Source organism: Caloenas nicobarica, chromosome 20, assembly GCF_036013445.1.
Source record: "Caloenas nicobarica isolate bCalNic1 chromosome 20, bCalNic1.hap1, whole genome shotgun sequence".
NCBI classification, from domain to species: domain Eukaryota; kingdom Metazoa; phylum Chordata; class Aves; order Columbiformes; family Columbidae; genus Caloenas; species Caloenas nicobarica.
Genome location: NC_088264.1, coordinates 8,813,815 through 8,834,271, shown reverse-complemented (window position 1 = coordinate 8,834,271; position 20,457 = coordinate 8,813,815). Strand labels below are relative to the sequence as shown.

The window sequence follows — 20,457 nt, the reverse complement described above, 5'->3', positions numbered from 1 at the left end:
TACGTAAGTTAGAAACACCTTATCTTCTGGTATTGATTTGTGAGGAGACTAGGGAAAGTGTTCATTTTTCTAAGCAACTTTGGCCAGATCAATTTGCTATTAAAATTAAGGAGAAGTTTGCTGCTGTTTATGTGATCTGGCTTTAGTCTTTAATGCTGCTTTTCAGATTAAACAGACTAGATGTAAATAATCCCATTGTCTTCTCGGCTGTTTATGGAATTCAAAACCTGAGTCTGGAAGACACCAAAATTCTACTTTGAGTCTTATTTCTAAACTTATTATTGATCTAAATTATTAATCTCAACATTTATCTTTAAATGTTATCTAATTAGTAATAGGACTTTACTAGGGTTGGTATTATGACACGGAATATTGGAAGAAAATAGCCCTTCTGACTTGAATTTAATGTGATCTTTACAGAACAGCCCCATGGGAAGCTTTTAGACAACTAACTGGAACCAAGCAGACTTTAAACAGGTGAATATTTCTTTTTTTGGGGGGAGGGGGAGTGAAAGATGGAAAAATTGTCTTTAATCGCATTTCTACTTCTGCTATTCTACATCTAGTGCACTGTTTGTTAATATTGTTGCAATAAAAAGATGGAAATAAGTAAACCATTTTTACTGCAACAATATTGACAAACAGTGCACTAGATGTAGAATGGAGAACTGTAAATTGAAGAAAACCAGAAATTGTGTTAAGATATTGAAAATGTATAAATGGGCACAAAGGAATGTGTCCTAATATCTTGATATCTTAGCTCCAAGTGTCAAAACACCAAGCACATTTGTCAGTTTTATGAACTGTCTGCATATATATATATATATATGCATATATATATGCATCTGTTATATCCAGTAGAACTCATGCAGACAGAACCTTGTTTCCAGATGAAACTTAATAAAGTAAGAAGTTCACAGAAGCCCCAAGTCTGCAAATTTTAGTGTTAGCTGAAGTTCGGAACGTTTCCACTAATAGTCCATTTGGATAAAGGATGTTAGATACATATAGTAAAAGATTATATACCTAATATAGTTCAAGTAATAATCTATTTTCTTGCACTAAAGAAGGTATATACGTGTCACTTTTACAAGGCACAGTAACTGAAAATGTCAATGGGGTAAATGCTGAAGATAACCGATAAGCAAATGCAGAAAAAAGTCTTACAGACAAAGTGACCTAAACCAAATGAGTCTTTCCTACATAAGTTATTTTAATGATTCTTTACCTGTCTTCAAATGGGATGCAGAAAATCTGCCGTGAAGCACCTGAAGAGACTGCCTTTGTGAATAGAACGAGCATGCTGTTGGTTTCATCTGTCATCTTTAAATTGCAATGAATCTACTTATTCTGATGTGAATTTAAAGTAATTCTGCCATATCTCTCCTGATATTAAAGTGCATAATCATATATGCCGATTACTTAGCAGAAAAATGCTCTCTAATTCATTAAAATAATCTCTGTACTTACAGTATTACCAAGCTTTGATCTCACATATTTATTTCAGATTAGCCTATGGGACCTTTCTAACAGACATTCATAGTTTCTATTGCCATGAAATACCATTCTGATTAATAAGAATTTTACATTGAGTTTTAAATTATTCTCTTTATCTGTACATGTTTCAGAGAGAGTCAGCAATCACCAGAACAGTGGCAGAAAATGTATGGCAGATGCTCTGGTAATGAAGTGTATCATATCAACCTGGAAGAAAGTACTTTTTTTGCTGAGTATGAAGGGAAAAGCTTCACATATGCTTCTTTCCATGCACACAAAAAGTATGTTTATTTTCCTATCAACAATTAAATGTTCAAATAAATAATTATTTGTTTTGCCTGCAGCATAGCTCTGCATTCAAAGGTACAGTATTACACATTACTCTGTTTCAGGGTTTATTAATAAATACATTAATAATTAATAAGTAATAATTAATAAATATCTGGCCAGCTCAGTCTAAGAGAATAGAATGTGAAGGATATATAGGATAAACCTGATAACTGGAGAGGTTATATGAGAATACCAGTCCCTTTCCGTGTTGAAAACAACCTACAAAAGTGTGGGTGGGAGGGTGTCAGCGTATTTTTTTTTTTTTTTAAATTTAGGAGTCAGCTGGAAATCTGACCTCTTTTGTCGCATGTTCATTTCATGCAAAATGTTCAATTTAAAGGTTCCAGATCACGCATCACTTATTCAGTGCTGCTCTGCAAGGTGAACATACAAATGGAACACAAATAATGTATAGTTGTATCTACTTAACAAAATGAATATATGTATCAAACCCTGAACACTGAGTTTATTCTTGTACTCGATAAGTGAGAGAAAGATTTTTTTGCTTTAATTCCTTATTTTCTGTCACTAATCAAACACATTTCTAGGAGTCAATTGCAAAAATGAATTCCGAAAATGGTTTCCACTACATATGAATAATAGAACAGGTTAACATGATTAATACTTTTTCATATTATATGTCCATTCTTCTACTAATATTTTGCCAGAAGAGACTATTCATCTGACAGAAAAAAAAAAAAAAAAAATCAAGAGCATTAGAGGAATATCACGGAGCTTAAGAAAAACGCTGGATTCAAATGCCTAGGGATTCATAAGCTCGTGAAAGTATTTGATCAGAAGTGGCCTTTTGGAAGACAACATTTTTCAAACGTATTTGTCATCCAAAAATCGGCAAATGTTAATAATCTGCAAAACATAAACATATACTGGAGGTTCATTTTTGACAGTGGTAATTCTGGTATATACGGGACTATGCAAAATGAACCATGCCTTTCCTTTTCTAATTAAGGTTTGGAGTCTGTCTGATTGGTGTTAGAAAGGAAGATAACAAAAACATTTTGCTGAATCCAGGTCCTCGATATATCATGAGTTCTACAGATATATGCTTTTATATAAATATCACCAAAGAAGAGAATTCAGCTTTTAAGAAGCAAGAAAGTAATAGAAAAAAACATGAATCAAAATTATCTTATCACGGAGCTTCTAGGTTACCCGTACACAGTATAATAGCCAGCATGGGTAAGTAAAAAAAACCACCAACCAACCTGCTCACAATATATTCTTATTCAATGAATAGTGCATTTTAAAGCTTTTAACAGTGTATTCCAAAAAATATAATTTAAATGAATACAGAAGAAATTATAGTATTATGCAGAAAGAAAAAATATTAAACACTTGCCCTCATGTTTAAAAAACAAAGATATAAACCCCCCACCCCACCCCAATGGAATTTGGTTATGTTTTTCTTTTACTTGACAATATGGAGTTAAACTGCTTAAGCCTGTTGTGTAAAAAACTAATAATAAAATGTATGCAAGGCAAAAAACCTGGGAAAATCACATGGGTAATTTCTTTGTCATTCATAACTGGTTGTTTGTAATAAGTTTTCAAAAGCTTCTTTAATTAAAAATTGTCCTCGCTTAATAAAAATGTACAGGTCGTTGATGCATCTAAATAGGAATTAATTATATAAGGTATGATTTTAAAAAGGTAGTTAACAAGAAAATATAAATTACTGGTCAGAAGTGGTGCTACTTTGCAGGAAAAGGCTTCCTCGGGTTTAAATATTGGTTACATTTTAATGTAATAAATGCAATCGATGTAGTATTGCTTTCAGTCTTTGGCCACGTAGCCAGGTAGTCCCCACTAAATATGGGAATCTCATTCTAATGATTTGACAACCACACTGAGAAAATGCTTTCAACGCTACTTCAGGGACAGTGGCTATCGATTTGCAAGACACGGGCTGCCGGACGTCCAGCGGACCTACGCTGGCTCTTCCTTCCGAGGGAGGTAAGGAGGGCAGACGGCCCAGTATAGCGCCTGTTTTGGAGGTGTCAGATGCGTCCTCACTTCAGACGTGTGACCTGCTGAGTGACCAGTCAGAAGATGAAACTACTCCATCAGATGATGAAGCCTCTGCAGGCTTTGAGTATGTATATTAAGTATAAAATAAACAACATAATTTGAAAAGCTACTATTATATAAACAGCATGGATAATTTTTTTGACATACAGATGAAAGCAAGCAGTTGTAGCAAGCAAGACCCGTAAAAGCCAGTTACGGAGTGATTCCCTTTTATGAAATGGTTTTGTCTGTTAGGAGAATGTAATTTTGCCTATTTTGAAAAAATAATTTTAAAAAGATTAACTCTTCCATTTGTTGGAGATTTTCTATACTCAGTTATAAGGATCTAGTTGTGTATTACAATTTTTAATAGCATTTTTATGACCTTTTTTTTTTCTTACACTCTATAAAGACAGGCACCAACTAATTTGTAAACAGATAAGTACTTCTGTCCTGAGAATGCACCGACAATCAAATCATTGAACAGGCTAGGTAAACACTGGGGATAAGTGTCTGACTTCAAAATGTAGGAATGACAAACAAACAAACCAACCCAAACAAACACCGCCCCCCAACAAACAGTATGAAACAAAAGTATTAGATGTGATTTAAAATGCTTGTTAGCATGTTACTGAAAGTAATGATGCATTACTCAGACAAAACCAGAAGGTTCAATCCTGTAACTGCCATGCAGATAAGCAGTTACGTTTATTTGGATTACTGACGACGATGTTAAAACTGAAATACACAATTAAGCCAGTGGCTCGCCTAGCACAGTTTCCCATCTCCAACAGTGGCAAGCATGAGATATCCCAGGGAAGATCATAAAGCTGCAATAACAAGTCATCCTAAATCTGCAGACTGAAATACCAGGATTTAAAAGGCCTCTTATTAAAAACTAAAGGCAATTAGAAAGGCCATCTCATCAGCAAGAGGATGTGCCATTTAAAATTTATTCCAACCATGTTGAAAGTATGTTATTAAAGCAAGAAGGTAGTGACCACACTCATTCTTGATAAGTGTTTGAAAGAAAAATGGAGAAGGAAGAGAGGAAGTACCACAGGTATTTCTGTTTTCTTTCCTTAGAAGTCTCCAGTACACACGTTCAAAACACTAGGACAGCACACTGTGATACGTAAGCTCATTTCCAAAAAATGTCTATATGAAAAAAGCCAAGCAAAATTCCTTTAGTTCACAAAAGCAAGATAGCTCTCACCAAATTATATCAAATTGGTTGAAGCTACAAAATATACTCCCTCAATCCTTATTAAACATAGTTCATTTCACGTACTTAACTCTGCTAGTCTACAGAAAACTGCAAACCTTAGACATAGGTATAAATGTTGCGTAAAATAGTTGTATAGTCGACCGTGTTTCAGTAATTTGCTATACTGAAAAATGTTTGTTCTGTTCTAGGTATGCCAAAGGCTATCCTCCTTACTCTCCATATATTGGAAGCTCTCCCACATTTTGTCATCTTCTGCATGAAAAAGTACCCTTCTGTTGTCTAAGACTAGATAAGGTACAGGGAGTTTCTGTTGCTGGATAAAACTGCACTCTCATTTGTCTCTTGCATCTGAACAGAGTTAAATTCTGGTTTCTGCTGAGAAATGAGGTTTGTTCAGCACTTACTAAGCTACGATATGCTTTCTTGTCCTTTTCATCACCAAGCATTTGTTTATGTCTAATCAGGTCTATATCAGGTCATCTGATACAATTTTCTATTTCTAAAGGTAAAAGCCTTTAATATCACAGCTAAATTATTCATATCCTCAGAATTTGTTTCTTATTTTGATTTCAGGGATGCCAACATAACTACTATGAAGATGCCAAAGCCTATGGATTCCAAAATAAATTGATTATAGTTGCAGCAGAAACTGCTGGAAATGGCTTATATAATTTTATTGTTCCACTCAGAGCCTATTATCGACCAAAGAAAGAACTAAATCCCATTGTGTTACTCCTGGATAACCCGTAAGTATTTATTTTTTGTGTGTGCGATACGTTTTAAACTCATTTTACCATTATTCCAATAAATTATCACTCCTCACATAGCCAGCTTAAAATCGAAAACATTATGGCACATCTATCTTTGGGAAAAGTTGATGACACCATCATACAGATAATTGACTTTTTACTGACTGCAAATGGCCATAGTGATTTTAAATGTCTTTATTCTTCATGGCCAATGTTTCAGCTAACTATTTCTTAAATATACTCACACTTATGTGAATGTTACTTCTAAAGTTAAATAACTTCATAAGCACTGTAAAAAGCAAACTGTGTAACAGTTTCATAGCAACATGACAGCAGTAACCTGCTTAATACAAGGCGTTTAGTGGCCTCGACCAGTTAGGTATATTTTTAATAGTTTTAGATGCTGAAGTAATCCGTTCTTTAAGCCAGTAGGACACCCGCCCACACACACATTTTATCTACAATTATATAAATTCATGGAAGAAAATTCTAACCTGCGGTATTGTTGTTACTACCGTATCTGTCTAGAGATCACTGAAATTCTTGGCCTTTCTTACATTTGCTGTTTGACATTAAAGAGAAATTGCTCTCTGGCAAGACCGATGCATTTATAATCTGACTATGAATGAAAGACCTTTTTTTTGTTGCAACACCTCAGTACTGCTCGAGTACTTAAAATCACAGTTTGGAAGACAAAAAAATGGAGATTATCCATATACATAAACTTAGATCAAACTGTGACTCAAAGAAATGACAGCTGCAGAAATTTCTTACAGGTTCCAGCTCCAGGCTGACACTGCCCTCTGCATGTGTATGTTCTAATTCGAGTGATCTATTATACAAAGGCCTGCTGTGAAATGTCCCACTTTTGCCTCGGACAGCTCTTTAGTGAAGCTGTATACACCTGTGTTTGCAAAACAGAAGCTTTTTAATGTACATATGACACGAAGTGAATTACACAGATAAATAAAAGCCTAAATTGGGCTTAAGGATTTCTGAGTTGCGATTTTCTTAAGATTTCAGATCTGAGCACACAGTGCCCTCTAGTGGTTGTTCTCTCTTGAAGCTTAGTGCCTGAGTTTACATACTTTAATGCTGTTGTGACATTTTATGGCTAAAATCACTTTTTATTAGCATAAAGTAAAAGCTATGGTTCCTAATTAAACTAATACCCTTAGTGTTGTATCTCTCTAAGCAACATTTACAATGACTCCTCTACAAGGCGAGAATTCATGGGACAACAGAAGCCACCTGAAAAGCCAGTGTGCTTTTCATCCATGCACGAGGTGGAATTCAGGCTGCCATTCAAGTCAATTAGAATTCTGTAATTTACTTCATTGGACTAATGAAATCAGCCACCTTCAATGAACTTCTCTATGCCTTGTTGTTATATTCCTATTTTCTCTGTTTATCAAGACAGTTTATTACAGTATGCTTATTCCATTATCTACACATCTTGTGTTTTAAGATTTTTGATGTTTCTTGGTATATAAGAATAAACACAGCAAAATCTATGATTAAAGAAACAATGCAGTAAAATACAATATCTTCATTTTCACATTCCATTTTAAAAATAAGGTTTGATCTAAGATTGTCTCATTGACTTGAATGGAGCTCTTAGTACAAAATATAAATGATGATTGGGTTCCCACATTTTAATTAAAAATTCTCACTGCTTATTTCAAGTATTCCTAACTCATAGATTGGAGTATAAGTTGGTAATGTGTCTTTGACATCAGTCATTCATTCTTGTATTTGGAATTGTACTGTGCCATAAAATTTCTGATTTAAGAAGTGCACTTATTAACATAAGCATGGTAAATCTGATCATTCTTTATGATCACAGCAAACTGTTGATTCACAGCTTTCTGAACCCTGTTTCCTGTTTAAAGTGGTATTATACTGCCAAAGTTTAAAAAAGTTTGTTTCGTTTTAAGCTACCAGTTTACCGAAATGTTTCAGAAAAGATACTGCTGTTGTGATATTGTGTTTCATTTTGTAATCCCATCTGCTGCTTAGGCCAGATATGCATTTTCTGGATGCAATCTGTTGGTTTCCAATGGTTTACTACATGGTGGGCTCTATCGACAAGTAGGTGAAATAACTGTTAGAAAATTTAACATTGTAGTGCTCAGTGGTTTGTTGTGTGTATTGTCATTGCATGTTTAAGTGTGTGTTCTATTTGGAGATGATCTTTTTGCATGCATGGTTTGTGTCTGTGTGCTGTAATTTGGGATTTCAAATTTCTGACTTATGAAGGATATCATTACTGAAAAGTATGACAGAGAACACACATTAATATCTTCAAAAACTATAAGATTAGCACTTATTTAGATGCATCAATATGTTTCTACAAATTGTGAGACTATAGCTCTGATTCTAGTGTCATTCTATACTTAGTTGTAATTTGTTTGGATTTACCGACTAGTGTTTTGTAAAGATGGCTACAGAATGCAGACGGTACTGACAGTCTTGAGTGTGTCCAACAGTCTTCATCTTCCACTACTTAATGTATCACCTACTCCCACATTTCTGTCTTCACCTCTGCTAATATATATTTGCATATCTAGGTTTAGCAACATAGATTTAATGTGTAAATCAGGCAGAAACAAGAGAAGAGCACGGGCTCTTTGGCATTTTAGTAAAACTCCTGTGTGTAGAGTGTCAATTTAAAAAAGAAAATTGTTTGCTTCACTACATAGTTAATTTTGACCTGGGGCTACAAACCCATAATACTCATACCCTGGGTAGAAATCAAAGAATTTATTTCCTGCCCTGAATTAACATAATCCAGTTTCTCGATGAGAATTCTGGAGATTCAATGTTTCTCTATCTCAACCTGTTGTAACAAGGGCTTTGAAACTACTTATAATAGTGGTACAGTTACTTACAGATTTACCTTGGTGATATCACAGTCACTGTGAGATCTGCCAAGTATCTAGAGAAATGTTTTTCACTCGCTGCATTTCTTCCTGTAAGCCAAAAAAGTTGTCTCCGGTTGTTACGATCTATTGCTTCCTTAACTCTTAATTCCACAACAATTATAAAAAGAATTCATGCCAGCAGAATAATTGTATTGACTCAAAGCATCCAAAGTAATTAATACCTCAAAGATGTTAACCTGGTTTTATTAACACGGAAAATTAAGCTTTAATTTAATTTACTGAGTTTATTTGAAAAAGCAAGCCACCACATCCCTCCCTAAAGATGTTATTTTGTTTTTAGAACTGAGTGCATAAAAAAAGAGAAGTGTATAGTCTTTGAAATAAGTGACAATACAGAATTCTACACTTCACAGTAATACTAGCATGAACTTCTACATCTTTTCTGACAATACAATTTCTTTAATTCCTGGTGCAATAACTAATTATATCTTGAAGTTTGTTGTTTGGGGTTTTTTTTGACATCTGTTTTCATCAATAACAAGACTTTAAAAAATATAGTTCATATTATTCCCTGTGTTTTCCTAAAGACGTTTTTAAATCCTACTATTAATAGAAGTTGACCATCTTTAGCTAAGAATTGCGATGTAAAATATACGAAGTTTCCTTTCTTATTTAAGAGGTATAGAATGCATTCCCAAACTGTGACCTGCTACCTTTTAAGTACCTAATATATTTGTCATTTGGCCACCTGGCATGAAATGTCATCATCTTAGAGAGAAAAACACCAAAGGAATTACTCTCATTTACCATTCTGTTTTGTTAGAAGAGGATGGTCTGCAGAAAAATAGCTTTACCAAAATTCATAGTTGGGATGAACTTCATAAAAATATGTCATCGAGTAGTAGAAATGTGTTCTACAGTCTATAAATGATGAGAGATCTGTAACTGAACGGATTTCCCAACTGTGTAGAAATCTATTCAGTATTGAGAAAGCTATAGCTAGAATTACCTGAGAACACAAATCAGTTGAATATAACTGCTAAAATAAGAATAACTGTTGAGTTTATGAAACTTTGAAATGCAGAAAATCTGGATATTTCAGAATACGCTGCTACTTTCAGGGATCAACTCAAAGACAGAAAAAGCAGACATACTCAGATACAGGTCAGAATTCTGCTTGTACACTTAAGTTGTTAATACAGCCCATGTAAAATACAGCCTTTCTGGTTTTGTAGTCAACCACTGATAATACTGCACAGATTAAAAAATAATTACATTATGTATTTGTTTTGGAAGAATATGTATAAGATGTAAAATAAATACCACTAATTCGTAGAGTTTTCCTTATCCAAAATTTCAAAAAGAATTTACAATAGGTTGCATAACCATAGGAACCTAAGAAGATCATTGCTGAAAAGAAAAACTGCATCAGGACAATTAAAAATTAATTAATATTACAGATTGCCAAATGAGAAGCAATTATAATGCCAAAACAGCTTTTCGCCTTGGAAAGTAAACAGAATGATGCAAAAAATTCAGCTTGCCAGTTTCCCTTGGAAATCATTAAATTCACACTACTAGGTTCCCAGCAGTCTTTATCATTACAGAAAGTGTTTTCTAAACTTTTAAAAAAGTGCTTGGTTCCTATGGAAAATATTATTGTTAAAACAACAAGCATGCTTCATTTTGGAAACAAAGCTATAATGGGAACTGTAACTCCGTGGTTAGTGAGTACTTTCTATGGTCAGGCTTCACAGCAAGTTTTGTTCAGCAGAGTGCAAAGTTTTACTGATGTACAGCTGCTCCTAAAAACCACATGACAACTCTCCAATTCATAGATCAGCCTAAAAGAGGAATGTATTAAATATTCTTGCAGAACCTTTATTAGCATTTTGAAACCGAAATATAATTTTGGGAAAGAGCAACTCAAAGCATTTATTTCAGTCCTTTTGTTGCCAAAATGAATTGCAATGAAGCAAGTTGCTGCAGCATGTAAGGACATGCTGTCTTCCCAAGTAACTGTTAAAGGCTTATTTTAAAAAGTTGAAATAAATTTATCATTTTAGCAAAAGGAGAGGGACCGTAACAACCTACCGAAGTGCATTCTGTATGACTTCAAGAAAATAATAATTCATATTCTATTCTATCAATTAATTGAGATGTTATGCTTGATATAGTTTATATTTGAACTTATGTACATGGAGATGAAGGGAACCAGCAATTCAGCCTGTGATCAGCAAATTCCAACCATTCCTAATCATTTAAGTGTTCCATATTTAAGTTGTTTGTTTCTTTCTCCCCCTTTCTCTTCACAAAAGCCTAGATGACTTATTAAGATGTGGGGTCACCTTTGCAGCTAATATGGTGGTGGTGGACAAAGAAAGTACAATGAGTGCTGAGGAAGACTACATGGCGGATGCTAAGACTATTGTAAATGTTCAAACACTCTTTCGGTAAGGCATTTTGGCAATCTATCTATACCTCTTCATTAATTGTAAATACTTAATGCCTTTTGTACTCGGATATGAATTTTTTTTCCCTTTCTTCTACTTAAGTTTTCTCTTATATGAATTTGTGTTTTACATGCGCAAACCTTTTCCCACCCTGCTTAGCAGGACACTCAGAGTACTGAGGCATTCTCCTGAAAGCTCAGATTGAATTCTGTGCATCCCAAAACTGGGTGATCATTTTAAAAGTCAGCTGTCAGGTTTGCAGGAAGGAAAATAAAGCTACTCTTGAAGACTTAGTACCAAAGATAATTGAGAAAATAAATTTTTCCTCAGTGCAGCGGTCTTCCACAGTAATGCTAAAGCCAGAATGAAAAGCAGATCCTTCTAAAAGGTAAGGAATGCATCACTATGAACTTAGTGGTAAGTGTTCACATTTTGAATATTTAGTTTTGAACAAAAATGAGGTTTTTAGGCACATGTATGCAACATTACATATGACAACAACATACTATCAGTAAGAGTCATGAAGGAATAACTGAATACGGAGTGAAAAAAATCGTCAGTATAGTAAAGAGGCCAAGGAGGCAGTGCTGTGATGAAGAGCTTAACTGAGATTTCCTATTCTTTTGAGAACCTCTCCTGATTAAACCCTCACTTTGTGAGGTAAATATGTTTAAAGGTTTGTTACTTAATAATAGCTAATAATATCAGAAACTAATGAAAAAGAGGTGGGACATAGTGGAGAACAACAGCATTTAACACAAACCATAGCGTTAAAGGATTTTAAACCACTGGTGTTTTGCTAATATATGCTGTTCTCAAAGTCACATCGATGAAGAAGATTCCACTTAAGTCACACCAAGTGAAATCACTCAGAAGATACAGGCTAATCTAAACCTCATTGATTCGATTGACTCAGATCAGATCACTTCATCAAGGGTTGTGGGCAAGCCTGAGGAGGTGGTCTAAGCGTGGTGCAGTGCTGTCTGGCCTGGCTTAGCAGTTCTCACATACCTGCGTTATTCCCCGATTACATAAATTAGTAATCTTGCTTTACCAGAAGAGTTCCCCCCCCCCCCACGCTTTAAGGATAGATGCATTGTTTATAATGACAGGGTTATTATCACCTTTAAGGCTAGAAACTGTGCCATACCAATTAAAACTGTGACACACAACTAACTTATCTGACTTAATTACAGTTAAAAGGAGTAAAGAAGTGTGACTCAAATGATCACACTGACTAAGAAAGGAAATCTGTAAGCCTTTGGATGGGAAAGAACAAGGAGAAATTACTGGCTTTGGACTGTGTCCTAGCCATGCTTTTCACTTTTTAATATGAAAGCCAACCATTGAGTGCCTTTTGACAGTTACGAGTCCACCTTAGCAAAAGAGTGGGTTCCCTCAGGTACTAATTCTGTAGTAGAAGGAGTGTTTATATTTACTCTCTCCTTCTGTTAACTAATGGGTTTAAATGTTGGTGTTTGGGAGGCCCTGTTTTTAAGTTTTTATTATTATTTATTATATATTATATTATAATATTAATATAATATAATAATATAATATAATAGTAATATAATATTATATATTATTATATTATTTATTATTTTATTATTATTTTTATTTTATTTATCTTGAAGGCTGTGTTTCAAGCACGTCAAGAAGCCCTTTGATGGCAGCACACCTAACAAGTCAATAGTTTGGCTGGTATCTAGCAGTCAGCAGCAATATATAGATAATTCAAATGGGGTGTTGTGAGGGCATTATGTTGTTTTCTTGGTTTATCCTTTTTGGTTCAGGAAAGAACTAAATGTACGTTTTGCTTGTCTGATTCCCAAATACCAGTTCAGCAGCAATCCAGGTCTTCCTTCCATCAGGCTGATTAGGGCTTCCTCCACCCCACCCAGTCCTCTTTTATCAAAATGGGATAGAAAAGAGGGATCTTTGCACAGGAGTAGCCTGCTCTGGTGCTGAAAGCTTGTGGGCAGTGTGCCTTACACCCAGGGCAAGAAGCAATCTGGCCCTGACTGTCTGGAACTCATTTCCCCTAATTCTGTCAAAAGGCACTCAAGTAAAATACGAATTTTACCAATACTGTGTTTGATTTCCTAATATAAATCAGTTTTCATATCTTGCTGATAAACTAAACCCATCTTTAACAGAAACCTAGTAACCCGCATTTGTTTCTGAAAGTTGTGTATATTTTATCATCGGATCAGCTTTTAATTTCCTGTTGCTCTTAGTTCTGCATGTTATATTGCTAGTCTTCAAATACGAATGCCTGTCCCTTAATACAGCAATACAAGAATATCTCCAGCCATTAGAAGCTTAAGTAATTCTACGATACAGAATTAATGCAGAGGAAAGGTGTTCTCCTTCCTCAGAACTTTAAGACATTTGTTAAGCTACTTAATAAGTACAAGTTCATACCTACAAGTGTGATATTATCAGGGGTTTTTTCAATTTACATGAGCACTTCACAGGTTTTTATAACAGCATAAAAGTGAAGACATACCACAGTTGTATCTCAAGGGTGTGGTTATCATGTATTTAATCAATATATGTAGACTCAATTCCCTAAGGGCTTAATCTTTAGCAGGACAACAGTAGACTTTGTATAACAATACCGCACCGCTCAGAGTTTCTATCGAAGTCTGACTGTAAGAGCTAAAAAGGTACAGAAATTCCCAAGCATGCACAATGCCTTTCAAACTACAGTGCACACAAACGGTCGTCGTTAAGTGATTCACATTCTCACCCAGTTTGCCAAGTCCATTTTTCCTTATATGATCTCATGGGGACAAGATAACTGCTAACATAAGGATGGCTGGCATTATTACCATCATATGATCAGAACATGTTTGGGATTGTGTGATCGTTACCAGTCTACCTCTGGACATCAACAGACCTAGTAAACTATTGCAATAAGATGGCATTAACACTTACCGACAGATAGTTTTTACATACGTTTCCCCACATTTAGGCTCTGCTTGAATTGCCATTTCAGTGATTTTCCTCCCTACAAAAATGAGGGAAAAAGACTAAAGACTTGCAAAAAGGTACATTGCATTCCATTTGACACTAACTTACTAAATTTAGCTTTCAAGAAAACCACTTTAATTTTTATCTCAATTAAGGAGAAGCCACGTTAATGATGTCATTAGTGCTACAATTATTTAGTGTCACATGTAGATAAGTACTTTCAGGATCTGCAGAACAGACTACAAATGCACATCTCATTTTCTGATACCGATCTGTAGAGAAAATAATCAATCTGAGTTCTATTTCACATTGTTTAGTATTTATTATCATAAACTATAAATTTATTTCCAATTCTTAGTGCCCTGAGGGATGGGGAGAGGCTCATTAGTCTCCTTCATGAAAATCTATGTAATTCAGCCAGATAAGAGTTAAACTTTCTTCACTCTTTTTTTGTTATTGGAAGCCTGAATTAGTGTTAAATTATACATGTTTTGTATATGTAAATATTTCAAAGTGACAATGTAAGCATACATAAGCGTAGATTTTCTCAGCAATTTAAATCCCTGAACTCTCAAGAAGTATCAATTTTCATCTGTGGACACAAGAGCATATAAACAGAACTCAGAAAAAAAAACAAATGGAAAGAGTACTTGAGCTGGTTCTAATAAAATAGTAGTTTACACACACCAGATACTAAGTGCAGGCTATATGGTTTTGCATTTTTTCTTGTTTGCATTTTTCTTTTTAGAAGTTATTCAATAAAATCTCTGGTAATGAAATTAAGTGGTTCCTTTCCAGCATTAAAATATTTTATAAGCTCAACCTTTGAATGTATGTTTGCTTCTTTGTGAGTTCTACAGGTCATGTTTTGTAGTTTCCTCTGCTATTATACCAGCATTTCTTTGTGCCAAAAACCACCACAGGTTTCAAGCACTTCGTTAAAAGCATGGACATGAGCACAAGCTATATAGCATCATGTAGAGCCTCATATTTGTGAATTGTTATAATTAGAGGTGTAACTGTTACATTCTTTTAAAATACAGGTTGTTCTCAAGCCTAAGCATTATCACAGAACTAACTCACCCAGCGAATATGAGATTCATGCAGTTCAGAGCCAAAGACTGCTACTCTCTTGCTCTATCCAAATTGGAAAAGGTAAGGAGATTTGCCTCCCCAACCGCCAATTTAAATGTTGTAATTTTAACACTCTTTCTGCTTTTATAACAAGTGGAAATGGTGAAATAATTTTGTGGTTGCAGAGCTAATGCAAAAGATTTTTTTTTCCAAATTCTACCCTCATTTAAGAATGAATTTGATTTGCATTCCATCACTTCACAACATAATATTAATCCACCAACCCTCTGGACAGAGGTGGACACAGAATTTGCTCAAGGAAAACGGAATATTTTTGGATAACTGCATATTTAGAGACTATGGTTTCTAAGAGGCTGCCACAGGCAATTAACGTGGAAAATATTGTAATTGACTAAACATTTGAAACATATACAGCTTTTATTATAATGCCTTTTTTATTGTGATTTACTTTAAAGGCACTATTATTACATATTCTGTATACATTTGCATGTATCTGTATGGGGTATATGCATTATTGCGACAGTTTGAGAACAGCAATTATTCTATGTTGAAGGGCAGTCCTAGTGACCATGAGGATAGCAACACAACCTAAATGCTAGATAAAACCTTCATATTCTATATATTCTAGTGCATGTGTTGGCATCTTCAAGCTATGGAACAGGGAGGCTGTACGGAGATAAGTTTAATTTAATTTGTTTGTCCAAAATACTATCGCTAAAACATTAGATGGAGCATACAAACTATCTTTGCGTGTCTGTTTAACTTGGCAAATTCCAGGACAAGCCTCTTTTTCATAGATCTTAGTTGGTGATCTGACCTACCTAGCTCTGCAGCCCACAAAACTTACAGTATCACCTTCATGGTCTTTCAGGCCATCTTCTGAGTTTATGAGAGTGAGACAAATAATATCACTGTGCCAGTGTTCTTGGACAGAGATCTTTCACTCCAGTCATCTCTTTCTCCCCTTACTATCAGTCTAGTTATTGCTGCTAGGTTCTCTTGTGTAGCCTCCCAGTCTCTTCACCTCAGATATCTTGCGTATCTTAGAAAAATTGAATTCACGCTAAAATCATTGTCATTAAACAGAATTCGCATATAATTTCCATTTCCTAGCTGTAGAGTAGATTTCCGAGATTTTGGGGATTTCAGATATTTCAGTATTTACTGTATAACATTCACATAGATAACTTTAATATATATTTAATAAAAACCAGCCTTTTCGTACAAACTTATCTTTACAGGCCATCTCCCACCTTCTTACACAGGAATATAATTCAAGGCTATGTTCCAACCTAATTTAGTTCCTTGGTGTACTATAACTGACAGCAATTTATTTTTTTTTAATATATTCCCTTAATCTGCATAGTTTAGTGATAAGGGGAGATAACAATAGTAAGAGCTTCCCCAGTATGTGGTATCTAAAGTTGCTTCTGGAATACTTCATGGGCTGCAGTCTGCTTCAATGCAGTGAAACCAGGATTTTTATCTCAGTTCTCTTTCTTGCTTTACATAGGCTCCTTCATTTTTCCAGCAAAGGTTCTGGAAATCACTAGAAATATTTTCATTTCTTCCCTATCTTTATTAATTTATTGTGCAAATGTAAAGTTGTGAATACAGATTGGAACCTAAACAGTTAATTAACTTCCCATCCAAACTACACTATGCTAAAATAGAAGTAGATAAATTACCTTAAAGAAACAACATTTTCTTTATTGCTGCTGAAGTTGCCTGCTGTTGATATTTCCCACTTATTTCATTTTAACATTAACAGGAAGCACTTCACAGGTGGTGCTGTAGTTCATTTGATATTTCAGAACTCCCTCATGCAAAATCAAAGGCCATTAAAAACTCCAGTAAAAATTATCTAATGCAGTCAAATGTACAGTTGATTGTTATTTCTGCATTAAGCACCTCATTTTGAGAAAGACTACAAAAGTTGCACAAGTTGTCTTCAGGTAGCACTGAAACACATGTGCAAAACTGACTTTTCAACCTAATGGGCTGCAGAAGCAAAACATGCAAATGGGAGAAGTCCATCTGCTGTTGCAGCTGCAACTTTCCTGATTTTAGAAATAAATAAATCTGAACACAAACTCAGAACTGACATAGGAGGGAACAATGGCCCTTATACAACAGAGAAAAGGAAAAACAAAATACCCATGATCTAAAATTAAAACTTATGTTCTCCATTTGTCTTAGAAAAGGAAAAATGAGGTAACCACTCCCTCTTTCTTGAAAGAAAGGGATTAGAATATCTTGGATAAGATTCACACTTTAGTTTTCCCTGATTTTTTTAATTTTAATTTTCCAGTCAAATATCACAGGTGTTAACCAAAGGATAAAAATTCTACACCTTTAAGTGATCATTGTAAAATATGTGTAAGCTCTTGTATCTTTTAATCAAACCAACACTATGATTTCATATCTTCTGCAGGGATAAGCATGTACATGTCCGGTGGGCGGAAATCTGTCTGGGATAGCCCAGTATATTTACAGCGATACACACAAAGCCAAACTTTTTTCTCCTTCGATTAAAAACAGGGCATGCTGTCCTCCATTTGTTTTTCATATTGTTCATGTTTTAAGCAGATTTGAAGTAACATTAATTAATAGCAAGCAGTAATGCGTTATATAAATTGGTACCTCTTAATTGGTTTCTTATTTTAGATGGGTCTCTAATGGTTTAATCAGCTACAGTTCTAAAACTGTATAAATAATTAGCGTACACATTTGGCAGGTTTTTAGAAAGCTGTTCCAGATCAACAACAGAAAATGAATCTGTTCTCAGCAAAAAGGTAGAACAGAATCAATTAAGGCCACATAATCGAAAATATTGCAAACTGTTCGAGAGATGAAGTGTTATTGATCCAAACTCCCTGATGTCAAGAAAGGTACTGCAAAGAGGTTTCCATGCCCAGATTTCTGATCAGTCTTTTATCTGACATGGGAAACAAACGACATTTGCCAAAACTAACAGTGCACTGATTTTGCCCTGTAATAAGCCACTACCTCTGTCACCTTTATATATTCTTGGCATGACCTCCAAGGCCTCTCCCACCCCCGAAATCCTTGTGTGTTTCTTTTCATTTTTTGTACACAACCGCTGGAGCCTATCATGGAAGTTCCCATATTATTTAATGTATTCTCCTCCGATATAGACAGTAATGATGGGCCCTAGGTCTCTTTCAATCACTGATGGAGTGGCCAAAACAAGGCTTAAGGTTAGTTTAGAGTTGGTACTTTCTTATTCATATCAGAATTAACTGTTCTGAAGGAATAGGTATTTCTTTAGAAACAGTAAAATGTTTCTAAATGTTTCTAAAAATGAGATGTGATGATTGAAGCAACATGTGCATCAAACCAAATCTTTCAACCTGAAAAACTGTAAGTACTGAATAAAGATGCTACATATTTGGAGAAAGGTACTATATTCAGAGTAAAGGAATTTTACACCTTTGACCTCTTTCAAGGTAATATTAATTTGATGTTTTTGTTATAGTCTTTCCAAATCCAGCATTAAAAGTATTTTCTTGTGTTTCATTCCTTAACAGAAAGAGCGGGAGAAGGGATCTAATCTGGCATTTATGTTTCGACTGCCATTTGCTGCTGGCAGGGTTTTCAGCATTAGTATGTTGGATACGCTGCTTTATCAGGTACTATGAACAATAATGTGACTTATTTTAACACAGACATGCATTGTTAACACCTATTTCATTGTACCGAATTGTTAGATGACCCTGTTTTCCTACATGTAAGCCACTAATGTGCATGTCTGTACCAGGAACAAAGGCAAAAGATAATGGAGCATGTTCCACATAATAGTACTAGCTCAGTTATTAACCCCAAGATCACCTTGTCCTTGCACGAATTCTGTTGTTAAACAGTATAATATTGTTTGTGAATGGGGATGTGCACAGGAACACTGGGGTGTGCACATGGACACTCGTTCACTGGCACGGGGGTAAGGATGTGGGGACAGTTTTGATAAGGCCTACATAAAATACAAATTATACAGACTAACAACGCTTTTACTCTGCAATAAAAAGGCAGTGCCCATTCCCACAAAATAGCGTCTCTAACCATGAAAATCAACAGAATTACTTTCATGAGTAACTGATCAGTCATCTGCATTTGCTCATAGAGGCCTCTATTACTTAATTGCATCGTGTCCTCTTACTCATGGTGACTAGACCACCACATGACCAATCATCCTATCTTGAAGTAACCCATTCTAGCCCTAACAAGAAATATATGCACTGGTTACAAAGAGATAGTGAGAGAAGAAAAGGCAGCACTGAACCTTGTTGCCCAAGAATTCAGGACAGAGCTCCTCATGCAAAAAGAAGCGATCACCGTCAGTGGGGAATAAGGGAAGGGCAATGGCCTCAGACAGTTGAAGAAACAATATACCAGACAATATGTGGTCAGGACAAATGAAGGTAGAAGTTGCTGGTTTCAGGGTGGAAAAAAAAGGAGAATATTGCCCTTGCTCCTTAGCCATGATCACCTTTCTGCACACCCTGACACATCGGGATGCCCAAGCAGCAGCCCCTGGCACTAGCGCTAGCCTTCAAGGATCTAGTTACGCAGAATAAGCAACAACACCACCATCACCCATGTAGTCTGCTCACCTAAGCAGCCACCTACTTTGCCTATGCCTAGAGGTAGCCTGCGGATGCTTTTGTATTCAGGTGCTAAACATTCTTTCAGGAAAATCAGTTTAGTTGGTATTTAGTGCATTAAAGGTGTTCTTTCATCTAAGTTCTACTTCCAAATAAATTCCCTGAAAGCAAATTCAACATAAACAGCAAAATTCCCAGAGCTAAGCTTTTCTCAAAAAGTCATTAATATATAAACCAATCATGTATATGAACAGGTACCAAAAGCAGATAAGCCAACAGATGTAAAGCCATTTAGCGAATTATATATGTTTTCGAAATTAATGTATTTGCTTATAAAACATATTTTTAATCACATCCCAGAATATCAGCATCACATACGGAATTTTTTTAAGAAGCAGAATAAGACACCTAGGTAGAAACAGATCTGCCATCATCAACCCCTGCCAGCACATAAGTAACTTCAATATTTTATATTTGCTCCTAGGCATGATCAGTCATGCTATGACAGAGTAAAACCACTCACCAGAAAGTGTTTAAAACAAAAAAACCCCTACACTAATTCTCACTCAATTTCCACATATTCCTTCTTTGAAC

The 20,457-nt window shown here is 35.2% G+C and overlaps 1 protein-coding gene across 2 annotated transcripts in view; it reads left to right on the top strand.

Moving 5' to 3' along the window:
- Nucleotides 1-20,457, top strand: part of KCNT2 (potassium sodium-activated channel subfamily T member 2) — a 110,601-nt gene that overhangs the window by 78,294 nt on the left and 11,850 nt on the right. Inside the window, exons 15-23 of one of the 2 annotated variants that reach the window (XM_065648985.1) lie at nucleotides 1,629-1,778; nucleotides 2,798-3,027; nucleotides 3,724-3,940; nucleotides 5,272-5,377; nucleotides 5,657-5,829; nucleotides 7,852-7,923; nucleotides 11,036-11,170; nucleotides 15,190-15,301; nucleotides 18,793-18,894. In XM_065648985.1, the coding sequence (XP_065505057.1) occupies nucleotides 1,629-1,778; nucleotides 2,798-3,027; nucleotides 3,724-3,940; nucleotides 5,272-5,377; nucleotides 5,657-5,829; nucleotides 7,852-7,923; nucleotides 11,036-11,170; nucleotides 15,190-15,301; nucleotides 18,793-18,894 (1,297 nt within the window). The remainder of the gene's footprint in view (nucleotides 1-1,628; nucleotides 1,779-2,797; nucleotides 3,028-3,723; nucleotides 3,941-5,271; nucleotides 5,378-5,656; nucleotides 5,830-7,851; nucleotides 7,924-11,035; nucleotides 11,171-15,189; nucleotides 15,302-18,792; nucleotides 18,895-20,457) is intronic. The other variant, XM_065648986.1, reaches the window with a different exon arrangement.